This window comes from Bison bison, unplaced genomic scaffold (genome assembly GCF_000754665.1).
Source record: "Bison bison bison isolate TAMUID 2011002044 unplaced genomic scaffold, Bison_UMD1.0 scf7180017864248, whole genome shotgun sequence".
NCBI classification, from domain to species: Eukaryota; Metazoa; Chordata; class Mammalia; order Artiodactyla; family Bovidae; genus Bison; species Bison bison.
This window is the reverse complement of record NW_011494820.1, coordinates 1,563,949-1,587,558: the sequence shown is the minus strand read 5'-3', so window position 1 is coordinate 1,587,558 and position 23,610 is coordinate 1,563,949. Positions and strand designations below refer to the sequence as shown.

The 23,610-nt window shown below is 54.2% G+C and overlaps 1 protein-coding gene across 1 annotated transcript in view; it reads left to right on the top strand.

The window, feature by feature from the left end:
• SLC25A42 (solute carrier family 25, member 42) overlaps positions 1–23,610 on the top strand; it is a 44,295-nt gene that overhangs the window by 16,535 nt on the left and 4,150 nt on the right. The window contains 3 exon segments of the mRNA XM_010847299.1: positions 5,158–5,275; positions 17,355–17,468; positions 21,985–22,090. Of these exon segments, the coding sequence (XP_010845601.1) occupies positions 17,388–17,468; positions 21,985–22,090 (187 nt within the window). The 5' untranslated portion in view covers positions 5,158–5,275; positions 17,355–17,387.

The window sequence follows — 23,610 nt, the reverse complement described above, 5'->3', positions numbered from 1 at the left end:
TGGCCACTGGATGCAAAGAGCTGACTCATTGGAAAAGACCCTGATGCTGGGAAGGATTGAAGGCAGGAGGAGAAGGGGACAACAGAGGATGAGATGATTGGATGGCATCACCAACTCGATGGACATGAGTTTGAGCAAGCTCCGGAAGTTGGTGATGGACAGGGAAGCCTGGCGTGCTGCAGTCTATGGGGTCACAAAGAGTCAGACGCGACTGAACTGAAGGGAGAAGAGGGTTGGTGAGGAAAGGGAGGCCTGAAGTGTGACCAGGCTCCTACCACCCCGGAAGGGCACTGGAAGCGCTTCCCTGATGGATCAGAGAAGGGCCTCCCAGGGCAGATGGAGTGGAGGGCTATTTAGTGTGCTGTTTTAAATTTTGTTTCTTTGTTTTTGCTGCACCGTGTCTTCGTCGCTGTGTGCGGGCTTTCTCTGATTGCGTGGGTGGGGGCTACTCTTGGGAGCAGTGTGCAGGCTTCTCACCCGGGTGTCTTGCTGCAGAGCACAGGCTCTAGGCGCACAGGCTTATCTGCTCCGCAGCATGTGGGCTCTTCCTGGGCCAGGAACTGGACCTGCGTCCCTTGCATTGGCAGGCAGATTCTTATCCACCGTGCCACCAGGGAAGGACCGGCTGGGTGTGTGTGTGTGTGTGTGTGTGTGTGTGTAAAGGACACATGACTTAAAATTTACCATTTTACCTTTTGTTCCTTTGGTTTTGGGGCCGTTCTTCATAGCATGCAGGCTCGTAGCTCCCTGACCAGGGATTGAAGCCGTGCCTCCTGCAGTGGGATCTCAGAGTCCTATCCACTGGAGCGATAGGGAGTTCTCCCACTCCACCCAGTTCAGTGGCGCGTAGTGCAGTCCCAGCGCTGTGCTACTGCCGCTTCAAAAGAACCTCGTCACCTCCTGAAGAGGGAGCCTGTCCCCTTGCCCCCAGCCTCGACAACCTCCAGCCTGCTTTCTGTGCCTGGGGACCTGCGTGCTGTGGACACTTGATGTATCTGTGTGGAGTCTCGTAACACCTGGCCCTTTGTGTCTGCCCTCTTGCTCTTGGCACAGGGTTTTCAAGGTTCGTTCGTGTTGTAGCTCATGTCAGTGCTTCATTCTTTTTTTTCCCCAGAGGAATTCATTCCTTTTTATGGCTGAGTAATAATAATTTAGCGATTGCAACCAGTGCTGCTCTGAACACGGGGTGCGAGGATTTGCTTGAATTTCTGTTTTCAGCTCTTCAGAGTGGGAGTAGAGTCTTGGGGTCACATGGTAACTCTGTGTTCAAGTAGCTGGGGAGCCTCCAGACTGATTTCCATAGCCACAGCCCTATTGCACATTCTGGAACAGGAGGATTCCAGGTCCTTGCGGCAAGTTCGGGCAGACCTCAGCAGGATGAAGTCGGGGGAACGTGGTTCTCTTGTGTTCCGGCTCACTCACCCCAGGCTTGGCCAAGCCCAGCTCACAGGTCAGAGAGCCCAGGCCCCCAGGCATTAAGGCACTGCCCAAGGGCGTGCACCGGGCGAGGGCCGGAACCAGCTTTGGACCCAGGACTCTCCCTTCCCAGTTATACTTCCCTGACAGGTGGCAGAGGGGAGGCCGAGCACTGACCCTGGAAGGAGCCACAGGAGTGACCATTCCAGCCAGCCTGGGTCAGGGTGAGTGGCGAGGCAGAGGGTGGTGGGGAGCGGGAGAAAGGAGGCAGCACCCCCAGACAGGACTGATGCTAGATGATTTCCAGTGCAAATCCACTGTGTTTTTAAAAACATTTATTTGTTTGTCTGCACTGGGTCTCAGCTACGGCCTGTGGGCTCAATAGTTCCAGCGCGCAGGCTTAGTTGTCACGGCATGTGGAATCTTAGTTCCCAGACCAGGCATCAGACCTGTGTTCCCTGCATTGAAAAGCTGATTCTTAGCCACCAAACCAGCAGGGAAGTCCCCCACTGGGTCTATTTTTTAATTAAACTTAGATTCATTATATGTTTTGCCCTCATATCCTCCCCAGTGCTGTAATGGGACCACAAGATAGGACCAGAAGTCTTGGCAGTCTCTTCTCAATTGGGGAGCTCAGGGTCGGGGGTGGGCAAGAATCTGCCAAGGGTGGAGCCCTTGAAACAAGGGCCACCTGCCCTGCTGGCCTCCCTGCCCCCACATTGGCCCCTCCCAGGCCGCCTCGTCCCAGAAAACAAGCCCACCACTCCGGGGTCTCAGAGAGGACATGGGCAGGTTCCTGGGTCCCCCCAACCTCCCTCCGTCTGACCCTGTCCTGTCTGAGTGACCCCACGGCCAGCCTCTCTAGGCCTCCTTAGCCTGTCCCCGGCTTCCCCGCTGCCCATACAGATCCACAGGCTCTCCTCTCTCTGGCTGGCTCATTCCTGCCCGGAGGCCTTTTGCACACCCTGACTCACTGTTGGAATGCAGCTCCTGCCAACCCCTCTACCCTCAACCCTGTCTATTCTAGCGTCAGCTCCAGCATCCCCTCAGGAGGCCAGCTTGGCCACCCAGGCTTGAATCTGGGTCCCCATCTCCCCGTTCAATTCCTTCCTGGGGTGTGATGGTTCAGCTCTCTGAACTGTCTTGCTTGCTTCTGCGTGAGGGCACATGCCAGTTTGCTGCCATGCCCCCAGGGCCCAGCAGGGCCTGGCACGAGGAGGCTCTGGGCACCTACCAGCCTCCCCGGGGCAGCCACTGGGCTGCAGGCAGCCCTGGCCGTTGTGGTTTTCTCTTCGTCTTATGCTGACCTGGAGTCGCGCTCCTGTGGCTCTGTGCACCGTCCCCCAGGGCCACTGCCCAGCATCTTGCAACAGTCTGTCAGTTTCTCATGGCCGCAGTAGCACACTGCCACACACACGGAGACTGAAAGCCACACAAGCTCAGGATCCTTTGGTTCCGGGGGTCAGACGTCTAAAATGGGTCTGCAGGGCTGGAGATTCCAGAAGAAAGTCTGTTTTCCTTGCCTTTTTCGGCTCCCGAAGGCCATCTGTGTGCTCCTGACAATGGTCCCTTCTACCGCCTTCAAAGCCAGGGTAGCATCTTCAGATCTTTCTGAGATCTGCCTCCATCATCACCTCTCCTTCTCTGACCTTCCTGCCTCCCTCCCTCTCTCTCTTTTTCTCCATTTACTTGGTGGTGCTGGGTCTCAGATGTGGCACGCAGGATCTTCTTTGCTGTGTGTGAGCTCCTAGTTGCAGCATGTGGGATCAGGCTCCCTGACCAGGGATTGAACCCGGGCCTCCTGCGTTGGGAGCATGAAGTCTTAACCACTGGACTAGCAGGGAAATACCTTTCTCTCTTAAGGACTTGTGATGCCATTAGGGCCATCCTGATATCCAAGACAGTTTTTCTATCCCAAGTTCCTTAATTTGATCACACCTGCAAACTTCCTTTTGCCATGTAAGGTGACATCCACAGGTCCCAGGGAGTTAGGACAGATGTCTTTAGGGGCCACCACTCAGCTTACCACAGCCCTTTAAATATTGGACCAGAGTGGTCCTTATGGCTCCTTTTTCCAGGACCATTACCCCAAATGTCAGGATAAGAGGGTTCCAGGCCATTTGGTCCCTGCTCACAAGCCTCCCACCCTGGCCCTGCCTGGTGGCACCACTCCCCCTGTCTGAGGTCCTCTTACCCAGAGTGAAGGAGTGAATTCCCCTCAGTTCCCACTCCCCAGGTGCTGGAGGCAGGGGGTGGCTGGCAGCCTTCAGAGGGTTGTCTGCAGAGCAGCAGCGCCTGGCCCTGGGAGCAGGCACCCTGCCCTGCCTCTCCCCACATCTATGTGCACAGTCAGGTTTGAGCCCTGTAGGCGCACACCGATGTTTGTTCCTTGCACACTCCCAGTTTTGACTGCTGCAGCTGCTGGAACCTTTTGGACCACTGTTTCATCGTCCTCGGGGTCTCCCTCCCCAGACCTGCCCCTCCACCTCCAGTGGATGGGAAGCAGCTCAGTCCACACAGCACGTGCTAGAAGAGTGAAGCAGTAAGTAAGTAACAGAGCGCTGCTTTAGCCCACAGGATAAACCGATCTGAGTAAATGGCCGAATAAGCAAATAAACGCGGGCCTGCCAGTGGCACTGGTGGTGCAGAACCAGCTGCCAGCGTAGGAGACAAGAGGGACTCGGGTTCGATCCCGGGTCGGGAAGGCCCCCGAGAAGGCAGTGGCACCCCACTCCAGTACTCTTGCCTGGAGAGTCCCATGGAGGGAGGAGCCATGGGGTCGCAAAGAGTTGGACACAACTGAAACAGTTTAGCATGCAGGTAGATAAGGGGGGTGGGGAGACCGCTGTCTGGAAGAATTCTGAGTTGTGTATGTATATATCCTCCCCTCTCAACCTCTTGCTTAAATTCCCTCTTCTACCCCACCTCTTGCCCATAGTGGGCTGGTTCCAAAGAGAAGAGTCTAGAAAGGGGAAAAGGATCACTAGACGGGGGTTAAAGTCCCCACTTTAACCAAGAAGCCCAGGTTCATCGCCCCTAGAGTAAATCTGTGCCCTCAGGGGCCCCGTGTGTAATGTTTGGGAGAGGGCCCCCCACCTCTGTGTACCTCCTGGAACCCCACAACCCAGGCTAATGGTGAGAAAACACTTGGGACAAGCCCAGACAGGGTGGTGAGGGGAGTTATCCTGCAGCACGAGGAAGGCCTCAAGCTCATGGATGAGACACAGAGGCAGAAAAGGGAGATTCGGGGAATAACTCACAAAACCGAAGAAAGCCCGGAGTTCAGCGGACAGTTATGTTAGAACAAGAGCAGTAAAGGTCTCGCCGCCCGGGTCAGCCCAGGCTCCCTTTGCATGGTCACCCTTCTCAGATCTGTGGCATGACACTGCGGGGTCTCAAGAGGCCCCTGCTTCTTTATTTTATCAGGCACTGCCATGTGGCACTGCCCACTGCCCATAAGCCACCTCCATGCAGGGAGTGGTCCACACAAGGCCCTCCATTCAGAGGAAGGGGCAACTGGGGCTTGAACCAGCTCTAGCCCTTCACTGTGGAACGACCCGTCGGCATTTTCCAACATGGCATCTGCCCAGCCCGCCTGCGTGGGGTGGTTCTGCTCCTTTCATCCGGTCTCCCTTTGCGCCTCATTACCTCAGGTTGGGCCCAAGATATTAGATTTTTTAAATCCTGCAAGGTCCAGGGTATCATCTTTCCCCAGACAGTATTTCCGCTGGCTCTTTCCAGGCTTGAGGGAGCCAGAGACTGGGGCCACCTTCTTCCAAGTTCAAGACTGAACGTTCTCAGGCTGCCAGACACCAGGCCTCCGTCCCTCCAGCACCTTCCTTCTACCCCGCGGCCTTTGGTGAGTGCCCACAGGGACTGGTTACCCAGGGTCTCCATCGCTGACCGCTCTCCCCGCCGACTGCTCAGCCGGCCCCTTGGCTGCCTCTTCCAGGCTCACCTCTCAGGAACTTGCTGATTTTGCCTCCGTGACCCAGCCTCCTCAGATCTAAGGGGTCTCTGCCCTTTGGCTTCAAGTTCTGCATGGCTTTGAGAGTTGTCTCAGGAGCTGAGGGCAGCCAGACTCTTACCCCTGCCTCCCCTGCGCTACTGTTCCTTCAGGTTAAACAGAGTCTTTCTTAAGGGGCACGTGCTTCTCTGGAAGAAGCATTCAGGATGAAATGATACTGAGGTCACTGAGGAGCCGGGCTCTGTGGACACGGATTCAGTTGTGGCTCTGGAGTCCCATGTCAAGGCTGGAGTTGCTTCTGCTCTTGGTCTGGCCAAGCTGCTCCACATCTCATCAGCAAAGCAGGGACATAAAGCAGTGACTGTGATGGCCCCAGTTATCAGCTGTGATGGTTATCACCATGGCACTCTCCAGCAAGGACGCATGCTGCCTCAGCCTCCCCATCTGTAAAGCGTCATCCGTGGGCGTTGGTTAAGGCTGGACAGAGAACACAGGGGCAGACGGATTTAATGAACAACAGCTGCCATTGTTCCGTCGTGTCGAGTATCAGCCTTCACCCCATTCTCACCCCCACGTGCAGGGCCAGAGGCAGAGGGTGAAGGCCTTGGCCTGAGGAGAGACCAGGGTCAGGGTGCACCTGCCAGGAAGGACGCGGGTCTCCCTTCAAGCCAGGCAACACTAACCGCTCCTGTGGGGCCATGACTGCTAGCACCCTTCCCCAGCACAGAACTCGGCAACACCGCTCAAAGGCACCCGGTGGGCAGGGAGGAGCCAGACCACTGTGCCAGCCCCTCTAGCCACAGGCATCTGACGTGTTTCTCTGAAAACTTTGGCAGTCCCAGAAGCTCCTGGTTTTCTCATAACTTCTTTTATTTTTTTTTTTAAGTTGTGTACTTTGAAATAACTTTAGACTCACAGAAAATGACAAAACTAGCTGAGAGTTCCTGATACCTTTCACCCAGCGGCTCCGACGGTTAGTGTCTCACACACGGTGCGGTTGTCTGAGCCGGAAACTAAACGTCGGCACGACACTAGGGTCTCGTCTCCAGACCGGAACCTCACGTTATCAGCTTTCCCCCTTGGGTTCTTTTTCTGGTCCAGGCTCGGATGTTGCATTTAGTCCTCGTGTCTCCTGAGTCACCTTCGATCTGTGAAGCGATGGTTCCGCAGCCTTCCCTTGTTGTCCGTGACCTTCGCTCTGAGAACCACTCAGCTGTTTGCAGAGTGTGCCTCAGTGTGGCTTGTCAGATGTTTCCTCGGGATCAGATCAGGGGTTGTGCGTCTTTGGCAGAAACCCCACAAGTGACACTGTGTCCTTCCCGTTGTGTTACATCCAGCGTGCGAGCTGTCGCTGTGTCCTGTCCTCTGTGGCTGACCTTGATCGCTTGGTCAAGATGGGGTCTGCCAGCTTGCTCTGCCCAGAGAAATTAAGTGTCTTGTGGAGAGATGCTGAAGACCACACAGATATCCCCCTTCTCATTGTATTTTCACTCTCTCCCTTTAGTGTCGGTCCACCTGTAGTTCTTTTTTGTAAAATTTCTCTACGGTAATGAATTATCTGTTTGTTTTTGGCTGTGCTGGGTCTTCACTGCTGAGTGTGGGCTTCTCTGGTTGCAGCAAGCAGGAGGCTACTCTCTCGTGCTGGGCAGGCTTCTCATTGCAGTGGCTTCTCTTGTTGCAGAGCACAGGCTCTGGGCCCACGGGCTTCAGCAGTTGTGGCACATGGGCCCAGTTGCCCCGCAGCATGTGGAACCTTCCAGCAGCAGGGATTGAACTGTGTCCCCTGCATCGGCAAGCAGATTCTTAAACCCCAGACCGCCAAGGAAGTCCCATTCGCAGTTTTTGGCAGCAATAGTGAACACCGACATTTGTCTGTTGGTGATTTTCTGTGTCCATCATTCCTTATATGTTCATTAGTTGAAATTCTGCCATAAGGAAGAGCTGTCTCTTCTCCTCTCTTCATGCAATTACCTGTAGAAATAAACGAAGGCCACTTCAGTGAAAACAGCAGAGGCTTGCTAGAGACAGGGGTCAGCTGCCACCACTGCATTTGGCAGAGACTGAAAGACAGCAGCGGGGAGAGAGCTTTATGGCGGAGAAGAGAAGGTTCAGGTGTGCCTGTTAGAGGCTCTAGGCAAGAGAAGTGGGGTGAGGGGATGCCTGCCCACAGCAGTTGCCTTCCATGAATGGCCAGGGAGGCGTACTATTTTTTTTTTTTTTTGGATTGTCCTAAGTTGGAAGCAGAAACAAAAATTAGGAAAGCTGCAGTCACCAAACTCCAGCTGTTTTGGGCCAGGTGCTGGAGTCATTATGGTTTGCTTCCCTGGCTGCTTATTGCAGAGGTCGTGGGTCAGAGTCCTACCATCATGCATGATCTGGCTGTTGTTCCTGTGTATGTTCTGTCTCTCTTACCCAAAGATTTTTGGGTTTTGTTTTGTTTTTTGTTGTTGTTTTACTGAGAACTTTTTTTTTTTGAAGTATAGCTGATTTTCATGTTAGTTTCAGATGTACAGCATAGTGATTCAGTTATGTATTTTTTTCTGATTATATTCCATCATAGGATATTACAAGCTATTGAATATAATTCCCAAAGTGGTACAGTAAATCCCTGTTGCTTACTTGTTTTATGTATGATAGTTCATGTCTGTTAATGGGGGTGAGTTCTTGCATTTTTTAATTGAGGTATAATTGACATATTATAGTCACCCGCTGTTGTCCTGGGCTTCCCAGGTGGCAGTAGTGATAAAGAACCCGCCTGCCAACGCTGGAGACACGACAGCTGCAGGTTCGATCCCTGGCTCAGGGAGATCCCTGGAGGAGGAAATGGCACCCCACTCCAGCATTCTTGCCTGGAGAATCCTGTGGACAGAGGAGCCTGGTGGGCTACAGTCCATGGGGTCACAAAGACTCGGACATGACTGGAGCGACTTAGCACCTACGTTGTTATCCTTAGGGGATTGGTTCCAGAATCTCCCTCAGATATACAAATCTGGGGGTGCTCAAGTCCCTCATTATAAAATGGTGTAGTATTCGCATGTAACATCCTCCAGTCTACTTTAAATCATCTCTGTGCTGTGCTTAGTCCCTCAGTCGTGTTGACTCTGCGACCCCATGGAGTGTGGCCCACCAGGCTCCTCTGTCCATGGGATTCTCCAGGCAAGAATACTGGAATGAGTTGCCATGCCCTCCTCCAGGGGATCTTCCCAACCCAGGGATTGAACCCAGGTCTCCCGTATTGCAGGCAGATTCTTTACCAGCTGAGCTACTAGTGGAGCCCCTAAATCATTTCTAGGTTACTTACAATACCTAATACAGTGTGTTATATAAATAGTTGCCTTGGATGTAGCTGGCCAGACTCCTCTGTCCATGGAATTCTGCAGGCAGGAATACTGGAGTGGGTTGCCGTTTCCTTCTACAGGGGGTCTTCCCGAGCCCGGGATGGAGCTCTCACCTCCTGCACTGCAGATGGAGGCTTTACCACTGAGCCACCTGGGGAGCCCTGTGCACAGCAAATTCAAGTTTTGCTTTTTTGGAACTTTCTGTTTTGTTTTGTTTTTTCTTTCTTTCTTTCTTTTTTTTTAAAAAACTGTTTTCAGTCATCAATTGGTTGAATCCATAGATGCAGATCCTGTGGATACAGAAGGCTGACTGTGTATTAGTTTCAGGTTTACAATATAATGACTCAATATTTGTGTACATTGCAAAATAGGCAGCACAGTAAGCTAAACATACGTCATCATGCATAGTTACAAATTGTTTTATTCTTGTGCTGAAGATATTTTTAAGGAGGATCTCAGATCCCCTCCCACCCCTTCTCCCTTCAGAAAAACTCTCACCTAAGTCCCATTGCCTGTACAGTATTCTTCATGGGGGCCTAGTCTGCCTGCATGACCCAAAACCAAGCCAGCGCCTCACTTTAGAGTTTTCTCGACTTCCCCTCTGAATTGAGGAATGTGCAGTCAAACTTAAAAGCATATTCTCTCCTGGAAGGAGAGCCACAGGGCAGTGAGCTCAGCGGAGTGCCTGCCAGAGTGTCTTTCATGGTAAATACTAACAGAAATAACCTCTGGCCAGAGAGCTCCCGCCGGTCGTGGGGTGTTCATGAACTTCAAGAGGAGGCTGGAGCATTGAGGGTGAGCACCGGTCTCCCCGTGAATGGCCGTCCAGAACCTGAGACTGAGCTGAGCACAGAGCCCCGCGGAGAGACAGTGTCAGCAGCACAAGGAGTGGGAATGTGTGTCCCTCTGGTCCTTGATATCCGCGGTCGTGCAGCAGACACAGTATCTCAGGAGGTCAGACATTCCAACAAAGGAACGGAGAGAGGCGTGGCCGCAGGGAGTGTGTGCCGCTGAGGGCCTTGGGGGACACTGGGGGCCAGAGCTCTGAGCTCTCTTCCATCTTTTTGGAAAGATCATTTTTTAGGAGCCAGCATTTCCAGCTGGCCTAATGTTCCACACCCTCTCCTGTCGCAGATATTATACATCTTTGAATTTGTGAGCAACTTGCATTTTGAGAAAGTTGTGCTTTGATGCGAAACCAAAGGTCTCTCTCTGCTCCCCACCCAAAAGATGCTTATGTGGTTCATCCGGGCTGGAAGTATATTTGCTTGTCAGGGAACAAATCTGTCACTCTGAGCAAGTGGCTGCCCCAATCTGACCCTCACCCTTGACCCCAGGACCGTGTCTTGGTTTCTCCCCTGGGGCTCCTGGACCACAGAGAGCATCTCTCTGCTGTGATGAGAGACGCGGAGTGACCCGTGGGCCTGGTGCCTCTGAGATCCCTGGGGACCTCCTCTCCCAGTTATGAAAGCTGCGCCTCCTGTTCCAGGATTCACGGCACAGTTTTCTTTTCTAACTTAATTCACCTAAAGTTTATTTTGTATCACTACCCTAGAAAGAAATTAGGGTTTAAGTCTGAGCTTAAAATGTGTATGTATGGTTTAGTTGCTAAGTCATGTCTGACTTTTGTGACCCCATGGACTATAGCCTACCGGGTTCCTCTGTCCATAGGATTTTCCAGGCAGGAATACTAGATTGGGTTGCCGTATACACATGTATTAATGCATAATATAAAATGCGTAAGATAGGAAGAAATGACCATCTCCCAACCCACAGCTTGTAACAGTGTTCCTTCAGTCTGCTGCTTGAGACCCTTTATTCATGAAGTCAGTGCAGTTGGTTGTGGTTAGCTTTATCAAAATTAAGTGGAGGGGAGGGAGGGGGAGATGGCAGAGCGAATTGCATTTAAAACGTTTTTTTATATTCTATTTGTATTATTATTATTGTTATTTTTTGGCCGTGCTGGGTCTTCTTCGTTGCTGCCCAGACTTTTCCCGAGTTGCGGCGAATGGGGGCCCCTCTCTAGTTGCGGTTGCAGGCTTCTCACTGCAGTGGCTTCTCTTGTCGTGAAGCATGGGCTCTAGGGCATACGGGCTCCATAGTTGAGGCTCCCAAGCTCTAGGGCACAGGCTCAGTATTGTGACACACGGGTTTAGTTATTCCATGGATCTTCCCAAACCAGGAATCAAACCCAGGTCTCCTGCATTGGCAGGCGGACTCTTTACCACTGAGCCACCAGGGAAGCCCAGGGCTACTACCTATGGGACATCCCTGGCGGCTCAGCGGTTAGGAAACCACTCTTCCACTGCAGGGGGACTTGGTTTGATCCCTGATTGGGGAGTTAAGATCCTATATGCTGTGTGACACAGCCAAAAATATTCTTAAATAAATAGAAATAAAAAAATAAAAGGGCTACCTATTCCTTCCTGAAACTCTTGTTGCAGTTAGGGCATGGAAGCAGAAGCGTCTATAAGTGAATATATGATACAAAACATACTTCTGAATGTAGGTTACAGTCACAAAGATTTCTTAAATAACTGGTCAGCTAACAAATGTATGAAAAAAGTTTTTTTTTAATTTATTTCATTTATTTCAGTTGTGCTGGGTCTTTGTTGCTTTGCCCGGGCTTTCCCTAGTTACGGTGAGTGCGTTGACCTTCGTTATAGTGCCCGGGCTTCTCACTGCGGTGGCTTCTCTGGTTGCAGAGCACCGGCTCTAGGCGTGTGCCTCAGCAGCTGCGGAGAAGTCCCAGCCTCAGTGAACCCACCCTGGTGGCCGAGGCGGCCTGATGACTGTCCTGAGTATGGGAGCAGTGTGGGAAGTGGGGGCCCTAAGTCAGTAAAGGGGCCTCTTGGGGCAAGTTGAGGGGTCAATTCAGAATCATGTGGCAGTTTGGGGGAAAGAAGCCAGGAGGAAGCGGGGGTGGGGTCCCTGAGTGCAGAGGAGGGGTCTGACCAGGGAAGGGCACTATGGGTGTGGGGCAGCCCCTTGTCGGCTGTGTGAGTGGGGGCCAGCGAAATGCCAACTGCTGGCAAGTCTGCACCCATGGTCAGGCTCCCCCCGTCCCCTGTCCCCTCCGTGTCCGAGAGTCCTCCTCACTGTTGACAGCACTTTGTAAACACACGATCTGCTTCCCATCTTTGCATCTGGACAGCCTCCCACCTAGGCTCAGGCAGGGTCGCTCATTAGTGACAGGCCGCTTGGCGTCCTCCCATGAGGGCTGAGGTCACACCTTCTCCCTGTCCCCGCCTCCCTTCTCTCCCCGTGGCTTCCCATCCAGACCACCATACCTTCAGGCCACACCAGCGCCTGGTCATGGCCTTACTGGCCCGTGAGGCTCCACGCTCACCTGTCAGGGGAACAGCACGCATTCTGAGACATTCGCCAGGTTACCTGCTAAGAGGAGCTGCCCACGGCCTGCCTCTTTGCCCGCTCATCCACCAGTTAAGTTACTGTCCCGACACATGCCGGCAGCCCCCATGAGGGTTTTAAACCTGACTTTCTCCATGCCAGTGCAGGCTGGTACCTGTCACTTACTTATTTGGCTGCACTGGGTCTTAGCTGAGGTGTGCAGGACCTCTCTTCAGTTGCGCATGCAGCTCTTAGCTGAGGCCTGTGGGGCCCAGTTCCCGGGCCAGGTGGAACTCCGGGCCCCTGCCTGGGAGCACGGAGTCTTAGCCGCGGGACCACCAGGGAGTCCCTCTGTCGGTCTTTAGTTGTTGATTTTCCTCCCCAGTTCAGCTCAGTCGCTCAGTCGTGTCCAACTCTCTGCGACCCCATGGATTTCCTTCCCAGTGATCTGGTTGTTTCTTTGCCCTTGTTTTGAGCTTGTTTTGGTTTTTTTGAAAGGGCAGAAGCTAGGAAATTAGCATTTGGCCTGAGAGGCAAAATTTTGAAAGCACCCCTCCACAGCCCTGTGGAAGGAATCTCTTTCTCTCTGCCCTGCAATCCTGGGGAGTTTCCTGGAGGCATCAGGCCCTGGCGGAGCAGCTTGCAAACTCTGGCTGCCCCTCTGCTCAGAGTTAGGGAGCCTGGGGCACCCCACGTTCTCCTCCAAAAGGCGTCTTAGTTTCCTCTGACCCCAGTGACAAACCAGCACAAACTGATTTATGACAACAGAAGTGTATCCTTCCGCAGCTCTGCAGACCACAAGCCCCACGTTAATTCTCCTCAGGCTCCAGGAGACTCTTCTGGTCTCTTCCAGCTTTTACACCGCAGGTGTTTCTAGGCCTGGGCCTGGGTGTGTCACCCTAACACCTCTGTCACGGGGCCTCCCTGCCTGTGTCTGTTTCTCTGTCTCTTATCAGAGATAAGAGATTTGATTTGTCCTTGATTTGAGGACCCAGCCTCATCCAGGGCAAGGATCTCCAGATCCTTACCCTAATGACCTCTGCAAGGGCCTTTTGTTCACAGATTCTGGGGGCACAGGCAGGTCTGGGCGGGGGGCAGGGCACCATTCAGCCCCTGCAGGTGCCTTCCCGTGTCTTGGCCTTGGCTGTCACCAGCAGTGACATGGGACATGCTCTTGTAGGTCTTCACTGATTTGTGCAGTGACTCTGCTTCTGTCCGTGTCCACCACACCGAGGACCTGTCTTGGGTCTGCAGAGTTCCCAGGCCAGGCCCCTGGCCCGGGCCACAGTGAAGAATGGTTCAGAGGCAACACGGGCAAAGCCGGGGCTGAGCCTGCACCGCCTGCCGGGGACTCTCTCCTCCTGGGGAGCGTGGAGCAGGAGTCAGAGGGAGGCAAGAAGACAAGTCGTCAGGCTCTAGACTGGATGAGGCTGGACCATATGAAGGGCTGGATCCTTTGTCAAGAGGGCAGTTTATCAGAATGTGTCCACATGCACCACGCCTGACCCAGCCCTGAGAGAGGCTGCATTGGGACCTCCCTGACAGTCCAGCGGTTGCAACTCCGCACTTCCACTGACGGGGGCACAGGTTCAATCCCAGATCGGGAAACTAAGATCCTACCTGTCGAGCAGTACAGGAAAAATAAAAATAGGAACTTCCCTTGTGGTCCAGTGGTTAAGAGTCTGTCTTGCAATGCAGGGGACGTGGGTTTGATTCCTGATCGGGAGCTAAGACCCTGACCCACATCTCACGGCTCATGCTTATGCTTCCCTTCTTCCAGGGCCGAGGTGTAACTAAGCCTGTGCAGCGCAAAGATCCTGGGTGCCGCAGCTAAGCCCGAAGCAGCCAAATAAATAAATACAGAAAGAAAGAAAGAAAGGTTGCATTGTTCGCACGCAGGCGCCCAGCCGTGGAGATAGGCCCCCGGAGCGCTGGCAGTGGTGCTGAGCATCAGCAGACACGTGGGGCGTGACACAGTGGCAGGCACCCCAGACGGAACGCCCAGCAACGGCCTGAGAAAAAGCCCTCCAGCCTAGTTTCTCTTTGTTTGTTTGGGAGCAGTTTTAGATTTAGAAAAGTTGCAAAAGTAATTCAGAGTCCCCCCGCCGCACACTCCCAGTTTCCTGTAGTAATAACATCTTCTGTTAGTGTTACGTTTGTCACAACTAATGAACAAGTACCGATGCGTCATTATTTTTAAAGTGATTAATTTTTAAAAAATTTCCCAGTTTGGCTGCTGGCAGGCTCTCTCTGGTTGTGGGGCATGGGCTTCTCGTTGTCCTGGCTTCACTTACTGCAGAGCAAAGGCCCCAGGGCACAGGAGCTTCAGGGGTTGTGGCCCTTGGGCTCTAGAGCTCAGACTCAGTAGTTGGGATGCGTGGGCTAGGTGCCCCCAGGCCTGTGCAGTCTCACTGGGCCAGGGATCAAACCCGCGTCCTTTGCGTCGGCAGGCGGATGATTCACTAAAGTCCATTGTTTATTCATGTTTCCTTAGTGTTTCCCTAATGTCCTTTTTCTATCCCAGGATCCTCACATTACATTTAGTCATCACCATCACTTCTCTTTAGGCTTCTCTGGGCTGAGATAGTTTCTCAGACTCTCTTGGTTTTGATGACCTTAACAGGTTGGAGGAAAACTGGTCTGGTGTTCTGTAGGATGGCCCTTGGTTGGGATTTGTCCGATGTTTTTCTCATGGTTAGACTGGGCTTCGGAGAGGAGGAGCCTTTTTCATCACACAGGTGACCAGGGCGTGTGCGGTGAACGTGACTTACCACTGTGGTGCTGATCTCGATCGCCTGGCTGAGGGGGTTTTCTGGCAGCTGTCTTCACTAAAGTGACTCCCCTCTACTTTCTGTGCTGTGCCCTTTGAAAGGAAGTCACTACCCATGGCCCACACCTCAGGGCTCCTGCTTATGCTTCCCTTCTCCCAGGGCTGAGCACCTGTGTCAGTTACTTGGGACTGACGTTCTTCAACCTGGGACATTTGTCTCTTCCTCCTCATTTATTTATTCAATTATTTATTTATGTTCGTGTGGACTTGTGGATATTTATTTTGCACTTCGGGTTATAATCCAACACTGCTGGGACTTCCCTGCTGGTCCAGTGGTTAAGATTCCGCGCTGGGGCTACAGGGGGTGTGGGTTCCATCGCTGGTTGGGGAACGAAGACCCAGCATGCGGTGGTGCTGCCAAAGTAACAGCAATAGTCCAACACTGCTGCACCGACTGTGGTGCTCGGGCTGTTCCCGCTTTGGCCGCTGGGGGCGCCTTGATTTGCCTTTGTGTCCCGTCGTCACAGCACCACGGGCTGTGGCTCCTGCCCGGCACTCCAGGGTGGCCCAGGCTCATCCTTAAATTTCTGACCCTGTCTTAGAAGCAGCCCTTCCTCCTCGAGTCAGGGACCGTTTTCGGTAGGAAATGGCAGCAGAGGCCACTTGGAACAGAATCCTGCTTGTGCTTCCTAAGATGTCCCATACCAGCGGGTGCTTGGGAGGGCCCAGACGGCAGGAGGGGCTTCCACGGCTGGCTCGGGGGTATCTGCCTCATTTGCATCATTTACAGGAAAGCATGGGGCCTCCCAGGTAGCTCAATGCTAAAGAATCCGCCTGCCAACATAGGAGCCACAGGAGACATGGGTTTGATCCCTGGGTCAGGAACATCCCCTGGAGGAGGAAATGACAACCCACTCCAGTATTCCTGCCGGGATGGACAGAAGAGCCTGGCAGGCTGCAGTCCATGGGGTGACACGTGACTGAGCACAGGAAAGCATAATATTTTTTTAAATACTTATTTTTATTTTTGGCTCAGGTTCCAGCTGCCCTGTGGCATGTAGGATCTTAGTTCCCCCACCAAGGATTGTACCCACATCCCCTGCATTGGAAGGCGGGTTCTTAACCACGGGACCACCAGGGAAGTCCCAAGGAAGCCTGTGGGTTCACTGGGTGATTTTAAAGCGTGGGAACTGAGGCCTCCGAGCACACCAGTGCCCAGGGGCATCTCGGTGACACCAGTCCTTCATATTGTATGTTTTTCCTCCTGGTCCTCTCCCTGTGGTCGCCAAGCTTTGAGTGCGCTTCCTCTGGGGGGTTAAAGGTAGGTTTGTTACCAAAACAGTGGGTTCACCTCTTTGTGGATGTCAAGCCAATAGACACAACCAAGCCAAAGATGGGGAGAAGGAAGGATTTATTACCTGCAGCAAGTTAAAGGAAATACAAGGGACCTTTTCCAAAGCAATGTCTCCCTGAACAGCAAAACTGGGGAAGTTTTAAGCTCAGGGTCCATGAGTATTCAGGAAGGGGCTTGAGCAGAGGACAATTCAGCACAGAATTGGGGCAAAGGTCCAGAGTCCAAGCTTTAGTTGATTGAAGTCAGGAGGATCAACATCATTCCACCCTCCACCTGCTTGGGGGCCTTAGTTCCCACAGAACTCAAAGATATATTTATTATTATGTATATCCTTTGAGGAGGAACTGCAGCTGCTGCTGCTGCTGCTGCGAAGTCGCATCAGTCGTGTCCTACTCTGTGCGACCCCATAGACGGCAGCCCACCAGGCTCCCCCGTCCCTGGGATTCTCCAGGCAAGAACACTGGAGTGGGTTGCCATTTCCTTCTCCAATGCATGAAAGTGAAAAGTGAAAGTGAAGTCGCTCACTCATGTCCGACTCCTAGCGACCCCCTGGACTGCAGCGCACCAGGCTCCCCCGTCCCTGGGATTCTCCAGGCAAGAACATTGGAGTGGGTTGCCATTTCCTTCTCCAGCGCCTGAAAGTGAAAAGTGAAAGTGAAGTCACTCAGAACTACTAGTGAAGTTCAAAGATTAATTTTCTAAAAGTATTTCTGAGAACGGAATCTCAGGTCCAAGCTGGCATCACCCCAAAGTGGGCTGGGCTCCAGGGCAGGTGGAGACCTCCGGCCTCCACGTTCTAGAGCCCACCCCACCCCTCCCACCTCCTGCTGTGTGACCTGGCTGGCAGCTTCACCTCTCTGAGCCAACCTAAGTGGTCGGTGCCAGCTTGGAAAACAACGGAGGACTCAGAGGCCTGTTGGTGACGATGAGATCACAGAGCTGATGGGAAGTGCTCTTGTAAATGATTAAGCAGTCAGGGCAGGGGACTCTGGCATCCAGATGCAGGTTCTGTTGTCTTTATCCTGCAGGGAGACCGAAGTCAGGTTAGGCGAAGCGTGCCTCTGCGGCAGTGCTGGCATCGGGTCATTGAGGATGAATTCCAGGCCCTGGGCTGGTGGAGGAGGCCGCCTTCTCACTGCGCCCCGTTTTGCTCTCCAGGACTGAGTCCCCGCCGTCCTGAGCAGGCCTGGAATGGGTACTGGTGTGAAGGAAGGTGTGGTGCGTTTGCGTGACGATGCCGAGCCTGTCCTGCCCGCGCACGTCTCCTCAAAGGCAAGTACCCCTGCCCCTCCGTGGGCGCGCTCACCCGCTCCCTCTTCCGTGCTCGCACCTCATATAAATCACCCCCTCCCACACTAAGGGCGGGGGCGGTGGGGGGTGACGCAGGCCGCCTCCTATTCCTTTTTTATAGCCCTGTCTGTGCTGTGGATCCCACCGCCCCATCGCTTGGCAAGAAGTCAAAACCTCACCCACATTTGGCAGGGATGTCAAAGGTGTCCCTGGGTCCCTCTTCTGACTCAGATTTGCCAACACAGAGTAATTAGCCAAAGGTGGGGTGGGCTGAGGGGAGCTCCTCACGCCAGGGAGGAGTTTACCCTCAGCTCTGAAGTTCATCCCCAGTGACGCCCTTCAGTTGAAGACAAAAGGTTTATTCCCTCGTAAAGAAATTGGATCAGGCCCATGCTTGTTCACCACAGAAGCCAGAAGTTCCCCCACCGGAACCTCGAGCATGGACTAATCCATCCTCACTGCCGGGCCAGCTCAGGCGCCCGCAGGCAGTTCTCAAAGTCCACGGGCTCAAAGGCTGAAGCAATGTCAACCTCTGGCCCTCCTGACCTTTCCCCAAGTTCCAGGTTGCTCCATGGAGCACCAGGCGGACAGGAGGCCTGGTTCTTGGGACCCCGGTCACCACGCTGGTCGACAGAGGGGTGAGTCCCAGAGCAGGCACCCCATCCCTCACAGTTCAGTGAACTTTAGCGTATGAGGGAGACGTGGCCCTCCCTCCACTGGCCCAGATGGATCCCGCCAAGCGGACATGCCCAGCAAAGGCCCCCGTGCCCAGCCTGCACTCAGACACACGCGGCAGCAGTTTTCCTCCTGCTGGCTGGCGCGACCCACATCAGTCTTGCCTGCTTGGCTAACCCAGCGCAGGGAGCTCACTCTACAGTGTCCCATTTCTTTGGTGAAAGAGCTGGGCATCTTCCTGTGGTTTTGCTGCTCGTGTGGATCCTGTCTGTGGACCACCCGTTTTCTCTCCATCAGGCTGCCTCCCTCATTCTTCATTTGCAAGGATCTCTCCTATGATGAGAAGTTAGAACTGGATATGGAACAACAGACTGGTTCAAAATTGGGAAAGGAGCATGACAGGGCTGTGTGTTGTCACCGTCTTGATTTAATTTATATGCAGAGTACATCATGCAAACTGCGGGGCTGGATGAATCACAAGCTGGAATCAAGATTGATGGGAGAAATAGCAATAACCTCAGATATGCAGATGACATCACCCTTATGGCAGAAAGAGAAAAGGAACTAAAGAGCCTCTTGATAAAGGTGAAAGAGGAGAGTGAAAAATATGATTTGAAACTCAACATTCAAAAAACTAGGATCATGGCATTTGGTCTCATCACTTCACGGCAAATAGAAGGGAAAAAAGCAGAAGCAGTGACAGATTTTATTTTATTGAGCCCCAAGGACAGTGACGCTTGCTCCTTGGAAGGAAAGCTATGACCAACCTAGACAGCATATTAAAAATCAGAGACATCACTTTGCCAAGACAGGTCCATCTAGTCAAAGCTATGATTTTTCCACTAATCATGTTCAGATGTGAGAATTGGACCATAAAGAAAGCTGACCGCTGAAGAATTGATGCTTTCAAACTGTGGTGTTAGAGAAGACTCTTGAGAGTCCCTTGGACTGCAGGGAGTTCAAACCAGTCCATCCTAAAGGAAATCAACCCCGAATGTTCATTGGAAAGACTGATGCTGAAGCTGAATCTGTAGTACTTTGGCTGCCTGATGCAAAAAACTGACTCATTGGAAAAGACTCTGATGCTGGGAAAAACTGAGGGCAAGAGGAGAAGGGGGCGGCGGAGGATAAGATGATGAGATTGCATCACTGACTCAACAGACATGCCTTTGCACAAAGTCTGGGAGACAGTGAAGGACAGTGAAGACTGGTGTGCTATGGTGCATGGGGTCCCAAGGAGTTGGACATGACTTAGAGACTGAACAACCACAACTCATATGATAGTCGTGGAGACTTTGACCATTTGGTGATGCCTTTGCCAACCATGATGGCTTCCCTGGTGGCTCAGATGGTAAAGAATCTGCCTGCAGTGGAGGAGACCCAGGTTCAATCCCTGGGTTGGGAAGATCCCCTGGAGGAGGAAGTGGCAACCCACTCCAGTATTCTTGCCTGGAGAATCCCACGACAAGAGGAGCCTAGCAGGGTACAGTCCATGGGGTCGCAAAGAATAGGACACAACTGAGCAACTAACACATCTTTAAAGGATAAGCCAGCTGCGTCATTTCGGAGTCCCTGGGAGTGTGGGTGGAAGGCAGCAGCCGCCTCCTGCACTGAGTGTGTGCTCCTCATTGAGTATCTTCGGAGCCACACGCCGAGGGTTGGTTTCAGGACGTGTGTCCTTGCACATGCAGCACTGGCCTGGCGATGCTGAGCACCGCAGGCTTCCCAGGAAGTGCCTGCTGGGGGAGGTGGAGGGACACCTGGGCTCTGCCTCCAGTGCTCACAGGCCCGTGGGCAGGCCGCAGGGCATCCCTGTTCTCACAGAGGCTCGAGCTCGGCGGTCGCCACACAGATTCACAGAGAGCAGACAGAAGCAGAGGGGCAGATGGGCCTCAAAGCCAGTGCCAGAAACACCCCTGAGCCTTCTGGCATCTGCTGTCCACGTCCCTGGAAGCCAGATGTCCAGAACCTTGCCATGTGACCCAGAAAAGGCAGGGGTCCCCAGTGACGGGTCTCTGTGAAGCAAAAAGGTGGAACCCTCTGGTAAAGCTCAGCCTCAGAAACTGAGTCAAGAACACACTGCTGTGGGGACTCGTTCTTTCAGGGAGAGGTGGGCTGGGCTGGTGGAGGGGGCACCAGGGGCGTTAAGGGGAGGGCCAGGTCGAGGGGCACAGGGCCCTGGCGACAGTCACCTGGGACGCGATCTGGGGTCTGGGCCAGGAGTCAGCACGTGACTGCGTCCGAGGTGAGGGACCGGGGTGCAGAGAGGCCCTCCAGTCACTGCGGGCAGACTCAGCCCCACCCTGAGACACCCACAGAGCTGAGCAAACCTGGGCATCGCCCTGGACCCCACCAAGCCCACTCAGGAACCCAGACTGCCAGCTGAACCCCTCACATGCCCCCTCATTACTCCCCTCTTGCAGACTCCTCTGGTCCCGGCCTCTGCCGTCTCAACCCTGGGTTTCACAGGAGCTGCCTCTCCTCTGGTTCCAGTTAAAATAACCTGTTCACCTTGCACGCGTCTCCATTTCTCTGTAGGCCACGGTCAACCTCCTTGTCAGGCTCTGTGGGGTCCAGCCTCGCCCACCTTTCGTCGCTTCTGTCTTCCCTTGGCCCTCCCCTTCCCTGTGTCCGCCCTGCCCTCCTTGTGGTCCCCGGCTCCTTCTCACTGGGGCCTCTGAGTGTTCAGTTCCTCCCCCTTGATTAGTGTCACACACACGCACTCACGAGCGTGCACCCACGCCCTGCCTTTAGGTGCGCCTCATCATACACCCTTGGCCCTTAGCCCGCATTCTCCTGGAACTCTGAGTCCCCTCCCCACAGCCCCTCCCAGACTGCTGACTCTGCACACATTTGTCTGAAGAGCTCGTTTGTGTCTGGCTCCCTCTGCTGACTGGCAGCCCTGTGAGGGGAGCGGTGGGGGCTCTTACATGCCCCTGCCCCACACTGACTCCAGGCTCCTGAGGGCACCTGGGTCGAGTGGACGTCACAGATTCCCAGACTCGTTGAGCCCCCTGCTCCTCACCTCCTTTCTCGCTGCAGTGAGGACAGGTGGGGTGTGTCCTGCACAGAGCCCCCGGCAAGTGCTATGCCTGAGTCACTGGGGGGGTCGGGGGGAGGTGGGAATGGAGCCTCCGGCCCCATGAGCAGACGGCTTCCTGGGCTGCGATTCGGGGCCCTGTGGGCCTCAAGGGAAGGAGGGCTGTTTGAGCCAGGGCTCTGGGAGCCACAGGAAGACTCGGGAAAGCACCAACCCTGAGACTGGCCACAGGAGCACGAAGTGCAAGTCAGCGGTGCCTGTCCCCATCACCTTCGGCTTAGCTGGATAAACAGCCACAGACACCGGCCCCGGAAGTCCTGATAGAAAGTGGTGGAAAGCGGACATGCTGAGCAGAGTCACACCCACCACCCACTCCCCAGACCACAAGGAGCCTTTACCCTGAAACACGGAAGCTCAAGAGTCCCTCGCACATGGGCAGTGGGTGGGACCAAGGCTTAAAAGTAGGACAGGTCAAGGGCAGCTCTTATGTTTGGCGTCAATCCCATTGGAGGCCGTCTCTGAGAACTTAGAACCACGCGCGACACCCCAGGCTCTCACGCGATGGTCCCCCGGCCCAGGAGGTTCTCACTGTGTGCCCCCAGGCTCTGTGGCCGGTGCCGCAGTCTGCCCAGGGCCCAGCAGGGCGGTGTCACCCTGGCCACCACACGTCCGGCCGCCCCGGGCCAGGCGGAGAAGAAAAGCCTTTGTCCTGGACACTGTTTCAAGCAGAGCAGACGCCTCCTCTCCCTCCCGATGACAGCGTGTTCGTGTGTTTTCTTGCAGAGTGACCACAGGCAAGTTCTCAGCTCCCTTCTGTCTGGGGCACTGGCTGGCGCTCTTGCCAAAACAGCTGTAGCTCCCCTAGACCGAACCAAAATCATCTTCCAAGGTAAGCGCTGCCTGTGCACCTGTCACCTGTGAAGGAGAGGCTGTCGGGCGCTCACCTGCCTCCTCCAGGCCCCACACTGCACTGCCAAGTGCTTTCTAAAATGTCTCTTAAAAAAAAAAAAATTATTTATTTGGCTACGCTGGGTCTCAGTTGCGGCACATGGGATCTTCAGTCTTCATTGCAGCAGGTGGGATCTAGGTCTCCGACCAGGGATCGAACCTGGCCCCCCTGCCTTGGGAGTGCAGACTCTGAGACACTGGACCAACAGGGAAGCCCTTGAAATGCCTCTTTAGAATCCACTTAGAAAGTCTGTCAGTGTTTAGGACTGGCATCACAAAGTACCAGAAACTAGGCAGCTTAGAACTGCAGGGATTTAGTCTCATTTTCTGGAGGCTGAAAGTCCACATTCAACGGGTCCGTAGGGTTAGCTCCTCCTGGGGCCCTGAGGGAGGACCCTTCCTTGCCTCTTCGAGCTTCTGATGACTCCAGGCATCCTTGGCTTGTGACTGCACCCCCCATCCCAGTCTGTGTGTCTGGATCCTCTTCTAAGGACCCACGCCATTGGATCACCTACTCTAGCATGGCCTCCACTTGATCACACCTGCAGAGAGCCCGTTTCCAGTTAAGGCCTCATTCGTGGGCGCTGAGAGTGAGAGCGTATTTCTCTGGGAAGACACAGTTCAGGAATCCAGCTTCCCCCTCCTTAGGCTTTAGCAGGCGCAGGGGCCCTGGAAGACGAGGCCTTTGCGTCCCGTGCATGGTGGGACCCCTGCCCCTCAGCTCTTCGGGAGGAAGCAGCTGCAGACTGGAGCCAGGCCCCTCCCCCTTGCTCAGGCTGGCCCCTCACCTCTCCCGGCCTCAGGTTCCTTGTCCATATAACAGGACCGTTGATACCAACGTCCTGCCTAAGGAGGGGGCAGTGAGCTGATGTGGGAGAGGGCAGGTGTGCAGTTGAGGACACGTCTCCATCAGCTGAGCTGGTCCTGGAACAAATTCCCTCTGGAGCGCCACACGGGGAGCTGAGTTTCATTCCGAAGGCAGGAGCTGTGCATACATCCACACAGAGAGGAGGGCAGGGCTGTGCTAAGAAGGCAGCAGACCTGGGGAAGTGCGGCGCTGCAGGTGCTGCCAGGCCGAGACCCCCTCGTGACTTGGGTTTCCGGGTCCACCTGGCCACGTGGTGCAGCTCACCGTGGAGTAGGGGGTGGTGGTGGGCCAGGCCGCCCCAGAGGGCAGGAGAGTGGGAACTAGGGCTGCCCGAGCCAGGCCTTGGAGGAGAGGGCAGACACCCCCTGCCGAGGGAGCTGGAGCCGCTTAGCCTGACCCCCGCATGGCTGGTGGCTGGGATGCCTCCCCTCCAGGGGACTTGGGGGAGAGGAAATTCAGCCGGGTGGACATCCCCCAGGAGAGCTGCATCCTTCCACAGGCCCTCACTGTCCTGCAGGGCCAGGTGGCAGCTGGGCTCCTCTCCCTGAAGAAGGGGAGAAGTTGGTGTGCAGAGTGGCTTGGGCGTGGGGGGG